This window comes from Mirounga leonina, unplaced genomic scaffold (assembly GCF_011800145.1).
Source record: "Mirounga leonina isolate KUSES-001 unplaced genomic scaffold, KU_Mleo_1.0 Mir_170, whole genome shotgun sequence".
In the NCBI taxonomy this organism is placed as follows: Eukaryota; Metazoa; Chordata; class Mammalia; order Carnivora; family Phocidae; genus Mirounga; species Mirounga leonina.
The window spans coordinates 20,057,480-20,080,794 of record NW_023270433.1 but is presented as its reverse complement, the minus strand read 5'-3'; the positions used below and the strand labels follow the sequence as shown (position 1 = coordinate 20,080,794).

The following is a 23,315-nucleotide window of genomic DNA, read 5'->3' as shown; positions in this document are numbered from 1 at the left end:
ACTACAACTCCCATCATGCTCCACGCCACCCAGGACGTTGCGTCGGCCCTCGGCCCACTTCCGGCCAGTGACGTAGTTCCGCTTTGCTGGGCGCGCGGTGGACGGTCTGAAACGTAGCTCGGCTTTCGCTGGGACTTCGCGGCTCGGGAGCTCAGCATGGCTACCTCACGAGGCTCCTCCACGGTACGGATCTCCGCTCACTCTGGCGAGGAACGCGGAAGGGGTTGGGGGACAAGCGGTTCCTGCGAGATGGGGCCGCTCGGGAACGGCCTAAGGTGGTGGAGGACTGAGGTGAAAGGCTGCGAGACTCGGTCCTGTCTTAGAGGAGCCGCGTTTTCCTGATCCCTAAGTGCGTTCCTGTGTTTTAGTTCATTTGCACCTCTCACTACAGCCCCAAACTGTAAATACCTCTTCCAACTGGTCCAAAAATGGAGCTCTGGAAGGGAGTAGTATCTTGGCTCAGATTTAGGTCTACGTCAGATTTCTTAATTGTAGTAAGGCCTCCTAACTTCATATATATTGCCTTACGTCTGAATACGTTTGAAACGTGTAGACCAACAACTAACTAGTCCCCCTCAGTATTGCGTTGGTTATTCGTGATCCTTGATGTTTCCCCTGTGATGAGCAGTAGCCTTGGAAGTTTCATAAAACCCAAGAAGAGATTGCAACGGAACGAGGTAAATATGTTCCAAAGCAAATCTTTGATAGAAAAATTACCAAGAGTAATTCACTAGTTTTATTAGCTTTTTCCTATCTGCAAAACCTAATTGAGAGACACACACGCCCCCGCCCCCAGTCAGTGGAGATATCTTAAATGATGACCAACTTGTCCTTTCCTTTGGGGAAGAAGTAGGGTTGAAGCTCAGGATGAGCTCCATCCTTTGGGGAAGCCTAATAAATGACTAAGATTAAGCCTCAGGTTGATCCATGTCTTCGATTTATCAGGCAGCCAAAACTAAGGCACCTGATGACTTAGTTGCTCCTGTTGTGAAGAAACCACACATCTATTATGGAAGTTTGGAAGAGAAGGAGAGGGAGCGTCTGGCCAAAGGAGAGTCTGGGATTTTGGGAAAAGAAGGACTTAAAGCTGGAATTGAAGCAGGAAATATTAACATAACCTCTGGTAAGATGCAAATAGCGAGTCTCTCTTTATCTTTGTATTATACTCAGAAATTTCAATGAAACTTGGATTTATGTAAGGCCATCCTTTGCCTACACTGGTTAGCATCATCCAAAGAGCCTTTCTCTTAAAACCTTTTATACAATTTTTCTTCCATTGAATTGTTAGTAATCTTACCAGGAATTTATTCAGTGTGTATTTGGATTCAAGTTGATTCCATTTGTCTTCCAGAGATCTAGTATAGTTCTGGCATTGGTTTGAAGCTACTATGGTTTGTAACATTCTCTCCTTTTTAATTTTCTAATTTTTCACGCTAAATGAAATATCTGTTTTAAATCATAAAAGTAATATTTTTATTTTGAAAGAAATCAAAGTGTTAGGGCGCCTGGGTGGCTCAGTCGGTTAAGTGTCTGCCTTCAGCTCAGGTCATGATCTCGGGGCCTTGGGATCAAGCCCCACATTGGGCTCTCCGTTCATGAGGGAGTCTCCTTCTCCCTCTCACTCTCCCTCTGTGCACGTGTGTGCGTGCGCTCTCTCTCTCAAATAGATAAATAAATAAAATCTTAAAATCAAAGTGTAGAAATGTGTAAAGTAGAAAATCCTGTAATCCTTATTAATTGGCTCTATATCTTTCCAATTTAATAAAGCTGTAAAAATTTGTCATTTTTTTCACAAATGAAACATATACAAATTGTTTTATAACTTGCATTTTTCACTGATACACTGTTGGGGATAGCTTTCCACGTCAATAACTAATGGTCCTCTATATCTTTATTTATTTATTTAGAGAGAGAGCACGCAACCGCACATGTGCATGGGCGGGGAGGGGGAAACAGAGGGAGAGAGAGAACCCCATGCAAGTTCCACGCTCAGCAAGGAGCCCAATGTGAGGCTCGATCTTGTGACCTGAGATCTTCTCTAAAGTTATACATGTTTGTCATAAGAAATTCAAACAGTACAGAGGGTAAAAAGTGAAGAGACTTTTCTACAGAAAGGACTTAAGTTTCTCATTGATCTTCCCACACATTTTCTTTTCTATATACATGCACTTTAATGACTTTTTTTAACTGTTCAGACTGTTTTAGGTTGCATCACCACTGTAATTCTCACTTTTTCATCAAAATCCTTGTATTCAGGGGCGCTTGGGTGGCTCAGTCAGTTAAGCATCTGACTCTTGATCTCAGCTCAGGTCTTGATGTCAGGGGTGTGAGTTCAAGACCCACGTTGGGCTCCACGCTGGGTGTGGAGCCTACTTAAAAAAAAAAAAAAATCGGGGCGCCTGGGTTGCTCAGTCGTTAAGCATCCGCCTTCGGCTCAGGTCATGATCCCAGGATTCTGGGATCGAGCCTGTGGGGCTCTCTCCTCAGCGGGATGCCTACTTCTCCCTCTCCCACTCCACCTGTTTGTGTTCCCTTTCTCGCTGTCTTCTGTCAAGTAAATAAATAAAATCCTAAAAAAAAAATAAATAAAATTTAAAAATCCTTGTATTTAGTGTGGGTTTTAAAACTAATCGCTAGAGGGGGCGCCTGGGTGGCTCAGTCGGTTAAGCGACTGCCTTCAACTCAGGTCATGATCCCAGTGTTCTGGGATGGAGCCCCACATCAGGCTCTCTGCCAGCGGGAGCCTGCTTCTCCCTTTCCTTCTGTCTGCCGCTCCCCCTGCTTGTACTCTCTCTCTCTCTCTGTCAAATAAATAAAATCTTCAAAATATATATTTAAAAAAATTTTAAAAACCTGCTAGATTATTCAGAAAGCCTTTAGTCAAGACATGGGTAGAACTGGAGGGGATTATGCTAAGTGAAATAAGTCAAGCAGAGAAAGACAATTACATGGTTTCACTCATGTGGAACATAAGGAATCACGGAGGACCACAGGGGAAGGGAGGGAAAACTGGGAAGAAATCAGAGGAGGAGACAAACCATGAGAGACTCTGGACTCTGGGAAACAAACTGAGGGTTACAGAAGGGAGGGGTGGGGGGACAGAGTAACCGGGTGATGGGAGGAGGGCAGGTGTTGTGATGAGCACTGGGTGTTATATGCAACTAATGAATCGTTTAACACTACATCAAAAACGATGTACTATATGTTGGCTAACTGAACATAAAAAAAAAGCCTATAATCAAGGGATAGCATTTTCATGGAAATTATCTCCAGTTTAGTAGTTACATTTGTAGATGTCCACAGACTGGGACTGTTTTAGAGAATAGCTTTGGCAAGTGTTAAAATAGTGTGTCTATTTTATCTTCTGGATAGAAGGTGTCTACTTAATTCATTTGCTGAAGGTGCTTCATACTCTTTTTCATCTAAGTTATGTGTTTATATAGGTGTAAGGTTGTCAGAATAAGATGGCATGGGGGCACCTTCATGGCTCAGTCAGTTAAGCATCTGACTCTTGATTTTGGCTCAGATCATCATCTCAGGGTCATGGGATCTGAGCCCTGCATGGGGCTCCCCACTCAGTGGGGAGTCTGCTTCTCCGCTCTTCCCCCCACTCATACATGCACGCTCTCTCTTAAATAAATAAATAAAATCTTTAAAATAAAAAAATAAGTAAGATGGTGTGCAGTTTTCCTGCCTTTTAAAGCTATGTAATTTAGTTTTTTGTGTTTGGCACAATTTAATAAACTGAGAAACAGTAAACTCTGAAGTATATAATGGACTAGTTTCTAGAGGACATGCAGACTGGAATTATAAGAAATTATTTTTTCCCCTTATTTGAAGAAGATCTGGTGATTATGCTGATATTGCCTGTTCTTTTTATAGGAGAGGTGTTTGAAATTGAAGAGCACATCAGTGAACGACAGGCTGAAGTGTTAGCCGAGTTTGAGAGAAGAAAGCGAGCCCGGCAAATCAATGTTTCCACTGATGACTCAGAGGTCAAGGCTTGCCTTAGAGCCTTGGGAGAGCCCATCACACTTTTTGGAGAGGGTCCTGCTGAAAGAAGAGAAAGGTGTCCTTTCTAAATATTTGATCTTTTTTTTAATCACAAAGTTCTACTTTCAAATTTCTGTTGATACTTGTAGCTAAGACTTTAATGGAATGTCTCAGGTAATGTTAATAGAATATCTAAGTTGTTTTTATATAGTTTAGCCCATGATCTGAGTAGACCAATTTTTTACTCCACTACTAATTTTTCTTTATAAACTATGAATAGGGTGTTAACATGAGAACCCTCTCTCCCCAATATGGAATTGTGAGTTGAGTAAATATGTGTTGTCGAACTTTGAAAATTTAGACAACACACACGTTCCCCTTGTCAGTGTCATAAAACATAATGATAAGTATTTGGGGTTATTACCGAAAAGGGGCACTTTCCTCAGATGATACTCCTCTTGTGATTTTATGGTTTCAGAGTCTCTTAGTGACGGCTAATCATACACAGTGATGAGGACCTCCTTTGTCTTTCTGTCCACAGTCCCATCTCTCCCTTTCATCATTTTTTTCCTTATTTGCATAGTCTGCACATTTAATCACTTTAAAACCTCTACCATATCTCATGTCCATTAAGTAGAACCAGTAATGCTGGGCCTGTTTAAATTACAAGAAAAAAAAAACCACTGTACCAACCTAGTATCTTACAAACCCAGCCTGGCTGGCCACAAGGCTTGGGGAGGGTAGGAGAGGAGGGGGCACCCCTGGGCAGTGGCTGGGTGGCAGGAAGGGCTAAAGGACAGAAAGAAAAGGGGGCTCCCAGATGGGAGGGGACTGGTTGTCCTAATAGGGGTGGGGTGCAAAAGGTACTTCAGAAGAGTGGAACTTGGGGAGTGGACAGGTCAGTGCTTTCTCCACCAGAGCACAGTGTTGGAGGAGGTGCTCCATGCCACCGTCTGCCTAACCCTGGCAGTTGGAGAACAGTGACCCATGAGCCCTGGGCATGACGAGCCCCTCTGAGACATGAATGACAGCCTGCCCCTCCTGCCATGGTCCCCTTTTCCTTGAGGATCATCTACTCCTCACTTAGTGCACTGACTCTCTTCGGGCCCTTACCCCTCATTTGCTCTTCAGCCTGCTGCAAACTGACCACTGCCACATCGAAATTGCTCTTTATTAAGGTCACTAACTCCTCTTTACTAAGAATGGCCCTGTCAGCCACTCCCTCCTTGAAAACACTCCCTTTCATAAAACCAAGTCTAAATTTCACTCCTATTTCTCTGGCTAATTCTTCTGAGCCCCATTTTTCCCCTGCCCAACCTTTATATAAATTGTAGTTTTTGCCCTTATTCCGCACTCATCCTGGGCAATCAGATCCACTCCGATGGCATCATTTACTGTGTATATTCTGTTGACTCCCAGATCTCTGTGGCCTAGATATCCTGTAGGTACTTCAAACTGGACATGTCTAGATTGAACTCATCTGTTTCCCACCTTCTATTCTCCTTGCAAATAACACTACCATTCACAGGTTTCAGTTGCCTCACCTCCTTTGTAATCCATCAGCAAAATCTGTTTCTAGATTTGTACCGAAATGTACCTCCGGTGTGTCCTCTTTTCTCTGCCTTAATTGCTTTCACACCTAGATTGTTGTAATAGCCCCAGACACGTTGTGTTAATTGCTTGCTTAAAATCCATCAGTGTCTTCTTATTAAACATAGAGTAAAAAACTGTTGATCATGCTCTTCAACCTCTTATGTCACTCTTTCCCAATTTACTAGACTTAGTACCCTTAAGGGTCTTCCTGGAATAGTAAAACTCTTTTTCTGTTTTTTCCATTTAATTTTTTTCTCTTTTTGTTCCCCTCTCTTGCCTTTAAAGCCTTTTTATTCTTTTGGTTTCAGCATAAATACCACCTTCTCAAAGAAGACTTTTATCATCCCTGCTCAGTAGGGAGTCTGCTTCTCCCTCTCCCACTCCCCCTGCTTGTGTTCCCTCTCTCGCTGTGTCTCTTTCTCTCAAATAAATAAATCTTAAAAAAAAAAGAGACGATTCCTAAATAGTAGGTTGATTTCCCTACTTTTATTATTCCCTCTTCAATCCATTGTCTCTCTCTACTTCCCCAGGGTATCTTTCTCAAATGTAAACCCTCCTTACTACTACTACTACTCCTGACTACTCTTTATGACCTGGCCCCTACTTACATTTGCAGCCCTCTCTCTCACCAGCCCTTCTCTGGTGCTCCAGGCTCCAGCCACATTGAAATATTTGCGATTCCAAGCTCACCATGCTTTTCTGACTTTCAGACCTTTACATCTGTTGAACCCTCTGCTTCAGCTGTCCTTCTCCATTCTTGATCTATCAACCTTACTAAATGAGGACTCAGTTCAGGAAACACCTCCTCTGTGAAACCTTCCCTGGTCCTCCCTGCAAGCCTAGGTTAGGTATTTTTTTTATGTTCCCCCTTAGTGCCCAGTACATACCATTGTCATAATACTTAGTATAATGTATTGTGGTTCCCTGGTACTTTCTGTCCACCCACCTTCTCCACCGCCCTCCTCCCCTCTACCAGGATTATGCTAACTTGGGATCAAGAACTGCTTCTTAGTCATTTTCGTACACCTAGCACCTCAGTCAGTATCCGGCACATAGTGGCATTGAACAAAGATTGGCTGTATTCACAGACCAGGTGGTAGTAGTGTTGGGACTAGTTGACTCTAAATTGAATAGGATAATTGCTTATAGTTCTAATTAGGGAATCTTCAAATAAGACTGAGTGAATGAAATCACACTGGAGGTGCACCTGGCTGGTTCAGTCAGAAGAGCATATGACTCTTGATCTTAGGGTTGTGAGTTCCAGCCTCACACTGAGTGTAGAGGTTACTTAAAAAAAAAAAAAAAAAAAGAAATTAAAAAAAATAAGAAATCACAGTGGGAGTTTAGGCATGACAACTTGACTCTTAAAGAAGGTTGCTTGGCGTTTAAATGGTGAGAGAATAGGACAAGCTTTCTCTTCTTAGACACACTTCACAGTCTAATCTCGACTCCATTTAAATTATAATCTTTTTTGTTACAGGTTAAGAAATATCCTCTCAGTGGTTGGTACTGATGCCTTAAAAAAGACCAAAAAAGATGATGAGAAATCTAAGAAGTCCAAAGAAGAGGTAAAATATGTCTTTGGTTTCACAGTATGAAAGTGAAGGAAATGAGGGGTGCTCTCATTTTCTTTTGCCAGGTTTTGCTTTGCCAGGGGGAAGGGAATGTGTTTGAGGATTCCACCATTCAGGAAGAGTTGTTGGGAATAGTTTGTGGTTCCTATGTAGGTGTAAGTGGGTTTCCCATTCAGGAAAAAAAACATAGGGTTCCTGGTGTAACTTTTAACAAGGAACAGGAAGCCATCCAATAAGAGTTCATAAGAACAGTAGAAAGCACACATGGCTGATTTCATCCTATTACTGAACTATTTCACCTTTTTTTCTGGGCAGTTACAATAGAGAGTTGACAGCTATGAGAGGGGCAGGAATGCTTCAGACTTAACATTTCTGCTCTTAATTTCACTTTCAGTATCAGCAAACCTGGTACCATGAAGGACCAAACAGCCTGAAGGTCGCTAGACTATGGATTGCTAATTATTCACTGCCCAGGTAAAGAGAGCCTCTAGAAGGAGAAAGAAGCATATTTTTTCTTGTTTTCTCTCGAGGACTGAGGATCTGTTTTAGAAAGACTGGTTAAATGAAAATTGAGTATTAGGGATACTCTATGGACCTTTTTCTCAACCTGTTTGCTCATGGTAATCATCTGTGTCACAGGGCAATGAAACGCTTGGAAGAGGCTCGTCTCCATAAAGAGATTCCTGAGACAACCAGGACCTCCCAGATGCAAGAGCTGCACAAATCTCTCCGGGTAAGATGCTCTCAGTGATTGTCCAATATAGTAAGGGCTTTTAAATAGTCATTAGATTTCCTACTTTGGCCTGCCTCTTGGAAGGTAAAGGCAGCTATGATTATCCCTCCCTGCTTACACTTGCTGTTTGAGAAGAGCCATCATTTAGGGTGGCAGGAACCTACTGTGGTTGGTACTCAGCAGAGGCCTTTGGTTCTGCTTTTTAATTCCCTTTTAATATGTCAAAGCTGTACTTTAGCTCTCTCCGTGGCTTTCCTGTGTAAGTTGAGTTGACAGCAAAAGTAATGATACTACTAGTGTAAAAGACAGCATGCTGGAGTTCCATTCATGAACATAAGTGTCTCTTAACAACAAGAGAAGTATAGGGGCGCCTGGGTGGCTCAGTCGTTAAGCGTCTGCCTTCGGCTCAGGTCATGATCCCAGGGTCCTGGGATCGAGCCCCGCATCGAGCTCCCTGCTCCGCGGGAAGCCTGCTTCTCCCTCTCCCACTCCCCCTGCTTGTGTTCCCTCTCTCGCTGTGTCTCTCTCTGTCAGATGAATAAATAAAATCTTTAAAAAAAAAAAAAAAAACGAGAAGTATAGAAGAATCTTGGGGGGTGGGCTAAAACTAGAAAGTTGGGTCTTTTTGGGATTAGCCTATTAATGATTACTATTTGTCCCTTTTTTCCTTTTTTTAAGTCTTTGAATAATTTCTGCAGTCAGATTGGGGATGATCGGCCTATCTCCTACTGCCACTTTAGTCCTAATTCCAAAATGCTGGCCACAGCTTGTTGGTAAGTCCTGTTTTTACAGTGATATTTTTTCTAAGTGGAGGACAGGTTCAGGGTAAAAAGAAAAAACCAGCTTTTGTCTTAGATGCTCATTTCTGTGTCCTTTCTCTGGTTCTCATGATCGCACCAAACTAGAGATGCCAGTTATATTATACACCCGTTATATTATACAAGATAGTCTGCGCTTAGCAGTTCTTTCTATTCATAAGGGACCCCAGAGATCCATGACATGTCAGTCATGTTCTGGACACTAGCATTTTGGAGCAGATACATAGTTTATTGACTGACCAGTTTCCACACCTCAATACGGCTTTTCTTTTTTAGTTAGGTAACCCAGACAAGATACTCTGTAAGCTTCAGTTTCCTTATCTGTAAAGTAGGGTGAGATAATGTTGTAAACCATTTTGCCTTAACAGTGCGTGGTATGTGGTTTAAGGACTCAGTAAGCATGAACTATTGTTTTTATCTTTTATTTTCTTTACTAGTTACCACCACATATGCAGAAAGCTCTTAGGATGTGATAACTTTGTTGTTTTGCTCTATTTAGTTATTTTTGTGGGACATGGCCATCTAGTGACAAGGGAAGCTTCTTTATGTTGTATGCACAGGAACTACTTGACTGGGTAGAAATTGAGATTGGGTCAGGAGAAAGCCAAGGACCTACTCAAATCCTTCCACCTCTGCAAGCCGTAGAAATGGTCGTTCCTACATATTTACCTCCCAGATCTCCTATAAGGATCATTTGAATTGTTAGATATAAAAGTAATTTGTTGGAAATTTTCTGAAATAAAAAGTCTTTTTAAAAAAATTTACTTTGTAAGCAGAAAATGCTATTCCTATTTAAGGAGATAATATTATTCTTGGATAGTTTAATTCGTCCTACCTTCTTTCACCAATCAATCCAAACGTTAGGGAGAATAACAACTTGTACTATATTAACTGTAGTCCTGTAGAGGCATCTGGTTGCATGAGATGTGGGTGCAGCTTTCTTCTATAAACCATCAAATCATAAGCCCTTTAGTTTTCTTTTTCTGTGTACCACTGTAAAGTTTATTGGGGTGAGAAGAGATTGTCCTTTAGGAATGTTATCAAGGTACCTTTTCCTTCCCAGACCAACCCTGGCTTAGATGCTTTCCTTTGTATTTGATAGGAGTGGGCTTTGCAAGCTCTGGTCTGTTCCTGATTGCAACCTCCTTCACACTCTCCGAGGTGAGTTAGAATCTTGTTTAAATCTCACTCGTGGGCAACCCTGTCGGGACTCCTCTCACCCTTGAGAGCTTTTTCTGTATCTTCACTTAATAAACTTCTATTGCTTTACTCACAAATAAATAAATAATAAATCTCATTTTCCCAGTGTGAACCCTGTCAAACAGCAAAACTATACTAATCTGCCTGACACTCAGACCCAGTACACACAAGATTAATTCTTCTTCTTTTTTTTTTTTTTTTTTTAAGATTTTATTTATTTGAGGGAGAGAGAGAAAGAGAGAGAGCACAAGCAGGGTGAAGGGCAGAGGGAGAAGCAGACTCCCTGCTGAGCAGGGAGCCTGATGCAGGACTTGATCCTGGAACTCCAGGATCATAACCTGAGCCAAAGGCAGACGCTTAACCGACTGAGCCACCCAGGTTGCCCCAACACAAGATTAATTCTTGATTCAAATTGTCTTGGTTTGGTTCTCACCACAAAGCTGGAAGACAGTGAGTTTATATACAAATCACTTTTCTCTCATGTCCAGCCCCATTCTGGCATTGTGCAATCTCTGAACCAAAAAAAGTAAAGGTGGTTTGTGTTTTGCTCTTTTTAATGTAATTAAAATTTTTTTTTTTTTTTAAGTTTTTATTTATTCATGAGAGAGGGAGAGAGAGAAGCAGAGGGAGAAGCAGACTTCCCGCAGAGCAGGGAGCCCAATGCGGGACTCGATCCCAGGACTGGGATCATGACCTGAGCCGAAGGCAGACGCTTAACCATCTGAGCCACCCAGGCGCCCCTGTAATTTAAATATTAATTTAAAATAGCTCTTTTTTTTTTTAATAGTTCAGCAGTCACTTTAATACCCTATCTGTCCACATGTTCCCTAATATATATTGTGTTAATTCATCATAGTCTGTTTTGCACATAAATTGTAAGGGGTGGGAAACCTTTAACTTTGATTTCTTACACTCCTTCAGGCCATAACACAAATGTAGGAGCAATTGTATTCCATCCAAAATCCACTGTCTCCTTGGACCAGAAAGATGTCAATCTGGCCTCTTGTGCTGCAGATGGTTCTGTGAAGCTTTGGAGCCTTGACAGGTGAACATGACTCTTCTGCCCATACTGCGGTCACTAAAGAGTTGCTTGGTTGGTCCTTGGGACCTGAGAATCTGGCATCTAACCCCAGAGATGGTGTAAGAGTCAAGGGAACTTGGTGTGACCATAGAATGTAGGATTTCTTTCTTTGACCTTTTCTCGACAGAGGAGTTATGTTAGGTTTTTCTTATTTTTTAACTTTGGACCTTGATTTTTGCCTCTAACATAGTAGCCATTGTTTTCCCAGTCCAGTTATTCTGGAAAGATCTATTTACACTTCCTGTGCAATACACTGACTTGGAGAAAAGCCCTAGTTGGTAGATTGAGTAAAGATAATATTCTTGGCAGCACATTGGCTCCTAGCAAACGGCCACAGGGGAGAGGACAGTGAAGTTCTGAGGCAATATTGCTAAGGATATGATGTCTCCTCCCAACAGCTTCCTCCTTTACCTAGAACATATTTTCCCATTACAGCAGTTTGAGGGTTTTTAATGTGTTTGTGATTATTGTTTTCCAGGAAATTTGTGAAAGCTCTTTGTTGGCTAAAAGAAATCTAAATTCAGTTGCTTAGTTTTCTTTCTTTGGGAAAGCACATGCGACTTTTCTGCCAGGTTTTTGTACAGAGCTAATTAGCGTCTGTACTCTTTGCCAGACAGGGTCTTACCTCTGAGCACAGCAAGTTTTAATTGGCTTTGGTATCACTTAGCAATATTTGTTCCCCTAGGACTTTGATTAGCTCTATGTATGCACATTGACAAAGTTCCCTTTTTAATTGCCCTCTTTAGGGTTCGTGTTTACTTCCTTTCACGGTGTTTCAATTCTTTTTTCTGTGGTTGCTGGGGAGTAGAATTTATGGCCACCAAAGGAAACTAAGCCTCTGTTTAGGAGTTCCTTTTTTCGTGTGCATCCTTCAACAAGCTAAAGTTTGAGATAAATTTATCTGTAATCCACTTGTACCAAAACTATTTGTTTGTTTGTTTTTTTTAAGATTTTATTTATTTATTTATTAGAGAGCGAGCGAGAGAGAAACAGCATGAGAGAGGAGAGGGTCAGAGGGAGAAGCAGGCTCCCCGCTGAGCCGGGAGCCCGATGTGGGACTCGATCCCAGGACCCTGGGATCATGACCTGAGCCGAAGGCAGTTGCTTAACCAACTGAGCCACCCAGGCACCCTGTACCAAAACTATTTGATTTCTGTAACTTCACATCCCTATTAAAATATGTTTTCTTTCTAGAATCTCAGCACTCCTTTGGTGTATATTTTGCTTGTCAGGCCGAATTATCTTTTATTTTTCTCTAATCCTAAATGATAATAGCATTAAGCATTGATTAACATACTGAATTTAGATATAGCAAGATAGTGTGTATTGAAGTGCTGTGGGCAGTTTTGCCCTGTGAGCACATGAAATAGTCCCAAATCTTTTAAGACTTTGGAAGGCAGCTGTGCTCACCAGTATACCACCAACGCTCTTTTAAAACTTTGGGAAGTAACAAATTGTTAACGCTGCATTTTTAACAGTGAGTTTAGTTAGGATTTGGCCTTTTAAATCCTACAGAACGGGTGCATCTGTCACAATAGTTAATAAATTCAATGAATATTTATGACTATAAAATAGTTTACTCCTTTCTATTTGGTTCTTTTTCAGTGATGAACCAGTGGCGGATATTGAAGGCCATACAGTGCGTGTGGCCCGTGTAATGTGGCATCCATCGGGGCGTTTCTTGGGCACCACCTGGTAAGCCATCCTCTTATTGTTCTATCCATACAGGCCTGTGGCATCTTGTTAACCCCTTATGACTGACGGCCAAGGAAATTTTAAGAACAGAGATCTTCAAGTAGGATTTTCTTGGGCTGCAATGAATCAGAATCAGAAGAGAGTATATGATAAAGTTTGGGCCAACTGTATTTGCTTTTAAACTGCAGTTAATCTGAAATTTCAGTTACTAATTGCCAGAAAACTAGAATTTTCACTCTTCTCTTTCTTGACCAATACTAGTGGTGTTTTGTGCTTTTTTTGGTTTTTGTTTTTTTCCACCGCACATTGTATTTTAATCTCTCTGCTTACAAGTTGGTCTCCCTTTCTGGGGCACCTGGCTGGTTCATTCAATAGAGCCTGCAGCTCTTGATCTTGGGGTTGTTAAGTTCAAGGCCCACCTTGGGTGTAGAGATTACTTAAAAATAAAATCTTTAAAAAAATAAAAAACCAAATCGGTCTCCCCTTCCGGTTCTGTAAGCTCATTAAGGCCAGAAGCTGTTAAAGATTTTTTTTTTTTGGTAAAAGATTTTATTTATTTGAGAGAAGAGAGCACAAGCAAGGGGAGAGGCAGAGGGAGAGTGAGAAGCAGACTCCCCACTAAGCAGGGAGCCTGACCTGGGGCTTGATCTTAGGACGCTGGGATCATGACCTGAGCCGAAGGCAGACTCTTAAAAGAACTGAGCCCCCCAGTGCCCCAAGAATTTTTTTTTTTTTTAAGATTGTATTTATTTGAGAGAGCGCAGGTGGGGGAAGGAGCAGAGGGAGAGGGACAAGCAGACTTCCCGCTGAGTGCAGAGCCCAATGCGGGGCCTGATCTCAAGACCCTGAGATCGTCAACTGAGCGGAAACCAAGAGTCAGATGCTTATCTGACTGAGCCACGTAGGCACCCTGTTAAAGAACTCTTTAACTGAGATACAATTTACATGCAGTGGAATAGATTTCAGTGTACAATTCAAATGCATACACTCATAACCCACATCCCTATCAATAGAATATTTCCATCACCCTGGAATGTTCCGTCATGCCCCTTCACAGGGGACTCCCCCTTCCAAAGCAACCACTGATATGATTTCTATCACTGTAAATTAATTCTGTCTGTTCATACTGTGTGAACTTGTTTGTGCCTAACTTCTTTTGCTCAGCATAATGTTTTTAAGATTCATTCGGGGCACCTGGGTGGCTCAGTCGGTTGAGCATCTGACTCTTCCTTTTGGCTCAGGTCATGATCTCAGGGTCATGAGACTGAGCCCCCGCATCGGGCTCCATGCCGGACGTGGAGCCTGCCTAAGATTCTCTAACACTCTCTCTCTTTCCCCCTCTCTCTGAAAGAAGAAAAAAAAGGGTTCATTTATGTTGTTGCATGTATCAGTAGTTCTTTTTTATTGCTGAGTATTCAGTTGTATGGCTCTGCCACAGTTTATCCATTCTCCTTTGATAGACATTTGGGCTGTTTCCAGGTTTGGGTCAGTCAGAATAAAGGTGCTATAAATACTCTTGCACAATGCTTTTATTTTTTTTAAAGATTATTTATTTATTTGACAGAGACACAGCAAGAGAGGGAACACAAGCAGGGGGAGCGGGAGAGGGAGAAGCAGGCTTCCTGCGGAGCAGGGATCCCGATGTGGGGCTCGATCCCAGGACCCTGGGATCATGACCTGAGCCGAAGGCAGACGCTTAACGACCAAGCCACCCAGGCGCCCCTTGTACGATGCTTTTTGCAGACATGTTTTTCTTTACTTTCTCTTGAATGAATACCCAGGAATGCAGTTGCTAGGTCATAGAGTAAATGTATTTTTAACTTTTTTAAAACTTCCGTATGGTTTTTCAGATTGGTTGTAAGTTTTACATTCCCAGAATTCTGCTTGCTTCACATCCATGCCAGCATTTGATGGTGTCCGTTTTATCATTCTGCCTATTCTATCAAGTGCATGGTGAAATTTCATAGTTTCAATTTTTATTACTCTTATGACTCTCTTGGTATTGAGTATTTTATCCTCTGCTTATTGACCATTGACCATTTGTAAATCCTCTTTTGTGCGGTGTCCGGATGCTTTACCTATTTTTTTTAATTGAGGTTTTTTTTTTTCCCTTTATTCTCACACACAGTTCTACCACCATGTATTTATTTGTTTGTTTGTTTATTTGAGGTTTATTGAGGTGGGGTTTTTTGTTTGTTTTTATTTAAGGGATGCCTAGGTGGCTCAGTCAGTTGAGCATCCGACTCTTGATTTTAGCTCAGGTCATGATCTCAGGGTTGTGAGATTGAGCCCCATAACGGGCTCCATGCTCAGCGTGGAGTTTGCTGAAGATTCTTTCCCTGGGCCCCTGGGCAGTGCAGTCGGTTGAATGTCCGACTCTTGGTTTTGGCTCAGGTCGTGATCTTGGGGTTATGGGATTGAGCCCCAAGTCAGGCTCATGGAGGAGTCTGCTGGAGTTTATCTCTCCTTCTCCTGCTGTGTTCTCTCTCTCTCTCAAATAAATCTTAAAAAAAAAAAAAAAAAAAATTCTCTCTCTCCCCCTCATACTTTTTCCTCTTTAAATAAGTAAATAAATAAAATGTAAGTTTTATTTATTTAAGTAATCTCTACACCCAACATGGAGCTCAAACTCACGACCATGAGATCAGCCTCATGCTCCACCAGCTGAGCCAGCCAGGCGTCCCTCTACCACCGGTTATTGAAGAGACTTCGTTTTCCCTGTTGAAATTGCTTTAGTGGCCTCATTAAAAATAATTTGACCAAAAATGTGTGGGTCTCTTCCTATACTCTCTTCATCTGTTGCATTTATCTATTTGCTCATGACTGATTTTTGTATCCCCAACATCCAGTTTGAAGGCCCAACAAATACTCAGTGAGTGAAAGGACTTAACAGTGGAATTGAGAAAGAAAGAAGGCAACAGTCTCTGCTGGCCCATTCTGAGAGAACTGTATTCTTAAAATAGCCACTGAAATAAATTTATAGGAAGTCCATGGTTTTCCAGGTAGCACTCAAGACAGATATGCTTAGTTGTTGAGGTATTTTTTTATGCCAGAAAAGAATTTGATAGTATGATTGTATGAATAGTTTCAGAAGCATAATTTTTTTTTAAAAGATTTTATTTATTTATTTGACAGAGCGAGCACAAGCAGGGGGAGCGGCAGGTAGAGGGAGAGGGAGAAGCAAGCTCCCCTTGGAGCGGGGAGCCCGATCCAGGGCTCAATCCCGGGACCCTGGGATCATGACCTGAGTTGAAGGCAGACACTTAATCGGCTGAGCCACCCAGGCGCCTCAGCAGAAGCATAATACAAGCTACACGTGTTTATAGTACTTTACACATTGTAGGAACTGAATATCTGCTGGCTAATTGTTGGTTTGATTTTTTTTGTAGCTATGACCGCTCATGGCGCTTATGGGATTTGGAGGCTCAAGAGGAGATCCTGCATCAGGAAGGCCACAGCATGGGTGTGTATGACATTGCCTTCCATCAAGATGGCTCTTTGGCTGGCACTGGGTAAGCCTTCTTCCACCTAGCCAGGGGCAGCTCAGTAGTTCACCTGTTATGTATCCCTGCTTCCAGGAGAAATGGATTCAGAATGTTCATTTATAAATTACTTTGTCAGGGGACTGGATGCATTTGGTCGTGTTTGGGACCTGCGCACAGGACGGTGTATCATGTTCTTAGAAGGCCACCTGAAGGAAATCTATGGAATAAATTTCTCCCCCAATGGGTAAAATGAACTCATTGATTAAGGGGTGGGAAGGGTTATTGGTCAGAGATAAAAAGAATATATCTTTGTTTCTAATTTGGACACTATATCTGATCCACAGGTACCACATTGCAACTGGCAGTGGTGACAACACGTGCAAAGTGTGGGACCTTCGACAACGGCGTTGTGTCTATACCATCCCTGCCCATCAGAACTTAGTGACTGGTGTCAAGTTTGAGCGTAAGCTTTCCTCCTGTTTTGCCTAATCACAGGACAGATAGATTGAACTTCCATGGAATGCAGGCCAGGCTTTAGGTTAACTTACAAGTGGAACAAGAGAGAATTTGGTCTCTGTTGAAAAAGGAGCACATTATAAGTTCTTTCCCTCTACCATATTTTCACATAGAGCTATGGCACAGCATGCTTCTTGTTTTAGGAAGTAAAGAAGACTTCCATAAGTGCTTTTTTCTCCTGGAAGTTGTAAGCACTGAATCCTTAATGTTATTCTAAAAAAACTGTCAGGGAAAGAGCCAGAAGACCTTAATAATGTTATTCGTTTCCCTAAGCGTGTAGTCCCTTTTTCCTGGAGGTCTCGTAGGAATGTAGATGAGAATATTGGGCTTTTCCAAATGGAGAAGTATCTTCTTTTTTGAAATCATATATTCTAGCAGATTTTTGTGCTTTCATTTTCTTTCCTCTTTTGATACTTGAATTCCTCAAGCAGCTCCCCTTCTTTTCTCTTAAAGCTATCCATGGGAATTTCTTGCTCACTGGTGCTTATGATAACACCGCCAAGATCTGGACCCACCCAGGCTGGTCGCCACTGAAGACTCTGGCTGGCCATGAAGGCAAAGTGATGGGCCTAGACATTTCTTCCGATGGGCAGCTCATAGCCACTTGCTCATATGACAGGACCTTCAAGCTCTGGATGGCTGAATAGGCAGGGCCATGGAAAAAGGACTCTAACCTCAAGCTCTTCCGTAAGAGCCATTTTCAAAAGAAAGGAATTGATATGTTTCGTTCTGTCATGTTTTTTGCCAATTACCATGTATAGACCCTCAAAAGAATTGGATTTCCATGTCAGCTCCCACTCCAGGTAGGCAGCCCAGTCTCTGGGTGTTGATGAACCCCTTTTGTAGTTGAAATTTTTATTTTCATCTTCAAGCCCTGCCACGGACTGTGTAGACATTGTTTTTATTAATCTTTTGTTTGAATGCCCTGTTGCCTCCTTCACAGCACTCAGGATTGTGACTGGCTCCATTTTTACTTTTGAAACTTGGCTTTCCATTACGTGGTACGTGCTTCAGGACTGCATGTGACCCACAGAGCAAGCAGCTGCACTATAGTCTGGAAGCCCTCAAGTAAAGAGGCATTTCTCACCACACACCTGGTTAACCAGTGCCTTGACAGAGTGCGAACCTTTCCTCTGCCTTTAGAACAGGAGATGAAGAGGTATACTACAGCTATGCTCAGGGTTATGCAGTAAAGAAGATTTTACCTCTTCCTGTCGAGTTTGCTTGGAATGCTAACTGCATCAGGAAGCTCAGAACTGAACGTTTGCCCTGTCTGAAAATGTCTTCCATTTTGCTTTGAAGTTTGGCATCCTTTGTGTTACCCCAAAGCTAGGCCATTGTGTCAAGAGGCAATGAAATTTCTAGAAAGCAAACATGAAGTCTCTGTTGTGCCACCTCCTTTGTATTGGTTATTAAGAGGATGTACCTTTCATGGCAAGGTAACCGGGAAAAATCCCTCATGGGTATTCGTCAACGTCAACTTTCTTTTTTTCTTTATTACGCACTTGCTACAGAGTAAAATCCTATTATAAAAAAAATGTCCTTTAAAGACTTACTTTGTATAGTTAGGCATTTTCTGAATCCCAGCCATTGGTCCATAGAGGTTCCCGCCCCCTTTTTTTTGTTTGAGATATAACGGTTGATACCAGATACGGCTTATTCCAGTTTTTCTCTCTTTAATAAGCACTCCGCTAATAGGTTTTTGGTTTTTTTTTTTTTTTGTAGAGACTACTGCCTTGTGGGCCAGACTATTAGCAAACTGGGTCTGGGCTCTGTAATTCATACTCATTGGCTGTGCAGCAGTCACCTTCATCTCTTTCCACCCAAAATACACAACCACTGAACATGAAGTACACAGTAAATTCTGACAAAAATACAGGAATTTGGAAGAAGGATTGCATATAGAGAAGTGGAGAAGGGCTTATATGATGGCTTTTCCTTGAATGTTCAAAACACTTCATTTGCTGATCCAGAGAGGCTGACAGTGGCTTTGTCTAATAACTCTATTCTACAAACTATGAATGTGTGATAATATAGCTAAACTCTTTTGTCTAATTTTAATTATAACCAAATAGTTGCATATTTTGAGTCCCGGTTAAGCTTCTGAATTATCGGCTCTGCCCCCTGTTGGGCATTTGGCACTTCGTTATTGTTTAAGTATTAATGGGTTTTATTTCCTCCATAGTTGGCTGTGAAAAATAATTTTTCATTACTAACTTTTGTAGTATGTGTAAAGTAATAGTTAACATTAGTGTATTAGCATGCAATCTGCATATAGTGTATTAACAAAGGTTTTAAGTTTTTCAAGTTTAAATTTTACTATTAGTTCCGTTAAACTTTTTTTTTTTTTTTTTTTGTGGTTGTTCCAAGAGATTTAGAGGTAGCAATCAGGTGAACACATTTCATGTAAGCTTTTGGCAAAACAGTTCCCTTGTGAAATATACATTACTTCATTGTAAGGAGGCAGTTAGCTGAGAAGCATAAACCAAATATAGCATTTCATAATAATAGTGAGAATCAGAGCCACCACTTAAAAGGACACTTCCTGCCTACAGACTTTGCCAGGCATGTTCAGACACTTCATCTAATCCTCCCAGTCTTCTGAGTTAAGTCGTATTCCCTTTTTACAGACAAAATCGAAGCTCAGAGAAGTTAAGTAACTTGCTCAGGGCTACCCTGTCAGTGAGTGATGGAGCCTGGTCTGTCTGTGTGTCTGTGACCTTAGGAAGAGATTTCATAGGGATTTACTGAGTATGTTGGCAGCACTGGCCAGACAGAATGACCAGTCCAGCCAGTGTGGCCTGTTACCCATACAAAGCCAGAGCTTTTTAGCCCCTCTGCCTGTGACCCCTCCGTTGTGATGAGTCTGCATCTCAGTCTGACTTCATGCCAGAGGGGGTCCCGGGACTTCACCACCTCTACCCCATGAACTAGTAAGGCGCCTGTACGGTCACTCAGCAGGAAACTTCGCGTCTTGGGATGGATGTTTTGTTGTGTGGAACTGTCCTAAGCATTGCAGCATGTCTCACCATCCCTGACCTGTAGAGTACTAAAAGCCAGAAGCACAACCCACCCCTTACACTGGAATACCAAAGATGCTTCCAGACATTTCTGCATGCCCCAAGGTTAGAACTACTGAAGGTGAAAATAGAAGACACCCTACTGTTGAGCATATCCTGCCCTACCCCCCAAAAAACTCAAACCTGTATCTTTCCTTATTTGGATGGTATACTAGCCACTCCAAGAGCCACTCCTCAATTCTACTTGGACTAAAAGGCCCCCACCGCTTACTGGCTGGTGAGCTGGAATGAGACAGCAAAACCTGTGGAGCCTCAGGTTCACCTGCAGAACACGGATGAAATTTCCTTAACTCAGAGCAGTATGCTCTAGTGCAGCGGCAGGTGTTTCTTCCTGAGCTTCCCCCGGCTCCTCTCTCTCTCCTCATGGCCCAGAGAACATGGGGAGATCATTGCCTAATTTACTTGCCATGATGTTAAGGAGCAAGGATGTGTAAAGAAATGGAAGTCAACAGGAAGAGTTTGAGTCCCAGCTTTAGTGTAATTATCTTCGATGGCGCAAATGGAGAGGTAGGTGTCAGTCCCCTGGCGGGATACATAGGGTGGCATTCCAGTTTTGTAATGGAGAATTTTCTTCACATTGGTGCTTAACACCATTTGGTCTTAAGAAACATGAAATATAGGTCTTGGCTATTTTGGAATATTTTGTACATTAAGATCCCTTAAGAATTTATAGAAGCTAGTTCCGTTAAGCACAAAATTTTTAGAACAAATAAAACCAACTCCCGTTTCTGACCTCTGAAAGTTTATTCCACAAATCAAGATCCTTTCATCATTCTGATGGTATTTTAACCACCGTGGGCCACAGGGCAGTATTAAAACTGGGGAAGCAGAAGGGGTTTTAGACAGTGCAGAGGTAGCAACTTGTAGCCGAACAGCTGAAGCATCTAGTTTGCCTTGGTTCTAAGATTCTGTCTTGTAAAATGAAGACCAGGGTCCCCTGTCTGCATGGCCTGGGATGGAAGCTAAGGCTTTTCCTCTGTCCAGGGCTTCTGCTTTATCTCTCAAGGTCAGACAGAATTCCATTGCCTGGAGGAGGGGAGTTGACTCTACCCAACATCCAGGCTTACTTGAGGCCTCTGCACCTACCTACACCTTTTCTCCAAATCTCAGATTTCTTTTGATTGACTGACCCTGGTTTCTTTGCACCTTTAAACTTTTATATTCTCAACACTCCATAAACCACATACTGACAAGAGGTTTCTTGTACAAGAAGCAGCCCTCCTTGCTGGTAAAGGCTCTCTGTCACCCATGGATAATCCCACCCTTCTCTTCCCCTAGTTCTGACATAATGTGGGCCAAGTAAGTGGTGGTAGAATGAGTAAGTGCATGAATTCATGAATGCAGACCATTTTTTCCTGGGACTGGTGGCAAGACTTCCAAAGAGAAAACAAAGAAGGTATGCACATTTGCTCACAGAATTGAAGCTCACTTCGCAAAATTTTAGCAACACCTATTAAAAAGAGCAGCTCAAATGTGAACTGAGTTCGAAGCAACTCCATTGAGAAACGCAACTTTCTCTTGGGCTAGTCGGGCTCCTGGATACCGTGGTTCAGCCCTTTGGCACAATTTGTTCCGTAGCCCTATAATCAAAGATCTGCTTCTCTGCCCTTCTTGGCCCCGTGGCTCACACCTAGAGGTCTCTTCACATCTTTTCCCAGCCTTTTAGCTTTCAGAGGTTCTCATCATAGTAGGGATCTGTTTGCAGAAGCAAACACGTGGACTAACTGATAGACTAAAAATGAACAATACTACAAAGGAAGACAACCCCAAATGAGGCTGTGCAGTCCCCATCCCCAGCAGCAGTCAAGAAAGGCTTAGATCCAGGGCTCTTGGGTGGCTCAGTCAGTTAAGTGTGTGACTCTCGATTGCTCAGGTCTTGATCACGGGGTTGTGAGTTCAGGTCCCATGTTGGGCTCCACGCTGGGCATGGAGCCTACTTCAAATAATAAGAATTAAAAAAAAAAATTTTTTTTAAAGGCTTGGTTCCTTGTCCAGAAACAGTGCTCACCCCACACCCCAAAGGAATTGCTTGGTCCAAAAGATGGAGAAGATGAGCAACAGAGTGACACTGAGGATAACAGCCATCAGGTAAGAAAAGATCCGGAACTGAGGGTTGCGGAAACACTCCCTCAGAGAGTAGTGGCTGGGGATGGGAATGGGCAGAGACCTGGTGGTAGGGCCCATGTCCTGGGGGGGCCCCGTTTGGCTCCCGGGCTCAGGGCCTAGGTGCAGCGTATAGACCCGGGGCTGGCGCAGGAAGTAGCGGCTCTTGGGCTGGTCCTTGAGACAGAGCTGGTGGCCTTCCAGGATGACGTGGTGGGGCTCCAGGCGAAGCAGGGTGAGCATGGCGGTATCTGTGGGCAAGTCGGTGACCGGCTGCCCAGAGGCCAGCACAGTGGGCTGGCGACAGAGTGGGCACAGCAACTGGCGCCGGGCTGGAGTTACCAGGCTGAGGTGGGCCAGGCACTCCACACAGAAGGAGTGACAACAGTCCAGCACTTTGGGAGTGTGAAATGTGTTGTTGAAGGGGTTCCAGCAGACAGGGCACTCAGGCTCCCGGCCCTGCCGCTCCGCCATCCTCAGATGAGACACCGGGAGGCCTGGCAGGAATGTCCTGGCAGAAGGGGAAAAGGAGCAAAGGGATAACCCGTTGAGCTCCATCCTTGTGCTTGGTCCTAGACTAAGGGTTCTGTGCCTTGTCAAAACATACTGTCACCCATATTTCACAGATGAAAAACTTAGATTCAAAAGATGAAGCAACTTGTTCCAGATCACCAAGTTCCTAAGCTGTAGAGTTAAGTCTGGTGCTCCTGCAGCATCCCCCCTATCAGGGCAAAGGCCTGAGTCACCCCACCATTAATGAACTGGCACTGGAGGGGACTGTACCCCCACTTGGGAAGTGGAAAAAAAACTGCTCCTGCTCCATGCGACTGCCCTTGACTTCTCAGACTCCAGGGAGAGGGAGGGGAGCCCGTCAGTGGTTTGTGCTATAAGACAAATACCTCCTTCTCTGCTGCCTCAAGTCCCTGACTAATGCAGAGATGGCCTTTGTGAATTCCCTGGTCTGTCCCTCCTCTGGGACAAATGCCAGGCCCTCTTTCCCTCCTCCCATTGGGCTATAGGGCCAACCCTCCAGAGCTCATTTGCCCAGTCTTTGTGGAGGGCACTTCACTGGCTTGGCAAGGCTTTTCTCCTTGACCTGGAAGCTTAGAGAGGTTCTCCTGCCCAGGTCCCCAGGTCAGCCCTTCCAGAACCTCCCAATATTTGGCCTCCCCTGGCTCCTCCTCCCTCCCTTTGTCCCCGGAAACCCCAGGGCACTCACCTGGGCTTCCTTGGTACTAGGGTGGTCAGGCAGACTACCTGAAGGACCCGAGGCTCCAGTCTCTCCCTCTCCTGAATCCACACAGCTTCTCTCCACCAGCCACCAGCCCCGGGGCCTGTCTCCATGGCAGCACACACAGAGCACCTGGAGCTGCCAGGTGGCCCGGTCTGCAGCCTCTTGAGCACACCTGCCTGCTGCACAGGCCACAGAGCTGCCTGGGTGGCA

The 23,315-nt window shown here is 43.2% G+C and overlaps 2 protein-coding genes across 2 annotated transcripts; one reads left to right on the top strand and one right to left on the bottom strand.

Moving 5' to 3' along the window:
• The first annotated feature begins 12 nt into the window (after window positions 1-12).
• PRPF4 (pre-mRNA processing factor 4) lies at window positions 13-18,256 on the top strand. The gene is made up of 14 exons (XM_035016018.1): window positions 13-183; window positions 946-1,123; window positions 3,883-4,069; window positions 7,067-7,154; window positions 7,555-7,634; window positions 7,800-7,893; window positions 8,572-8,666; window positions 9,814-9,872; window positions 10,833-10,956; window positions 12,598-12,687; window positions 16,077-16,199; window positions 16,309-16,416; window positions 16,517-16,635; window positions 17,142-18,256. Exons 1-14 carry the CDS (start codon window positions 157-159, stop codon window positions 17,333-17,335), a joined length of 1,566 nt encoding a protein of 521 aa, XP_034871909.1. The 5' UTR covers window positions 13-156; the 3' UTR covers window positions 17,336-18,256.
• Window positions 18,257-21,744: 3,488 nt separating this feature from the next.
• Window positions 21,745-22,484, bottom strand: RNF183 (ring finger protein 183). Its single transcript, XM_035016019.1, has one exon. The coding sequence runs from the start codon at window positions 22,427-22,429 to the stop codon at window positions 21,773-21,775; it is 657 nt and encodes a 218-aa protein (XP_034871910.1). The 5' UTR covers window positions 22,430-22,484; the 3' UTR covers window positions 21,745-21,772.
• Between the last annotated feature and the right edge of the window lie 831 nt (window positions 22,485-23,315).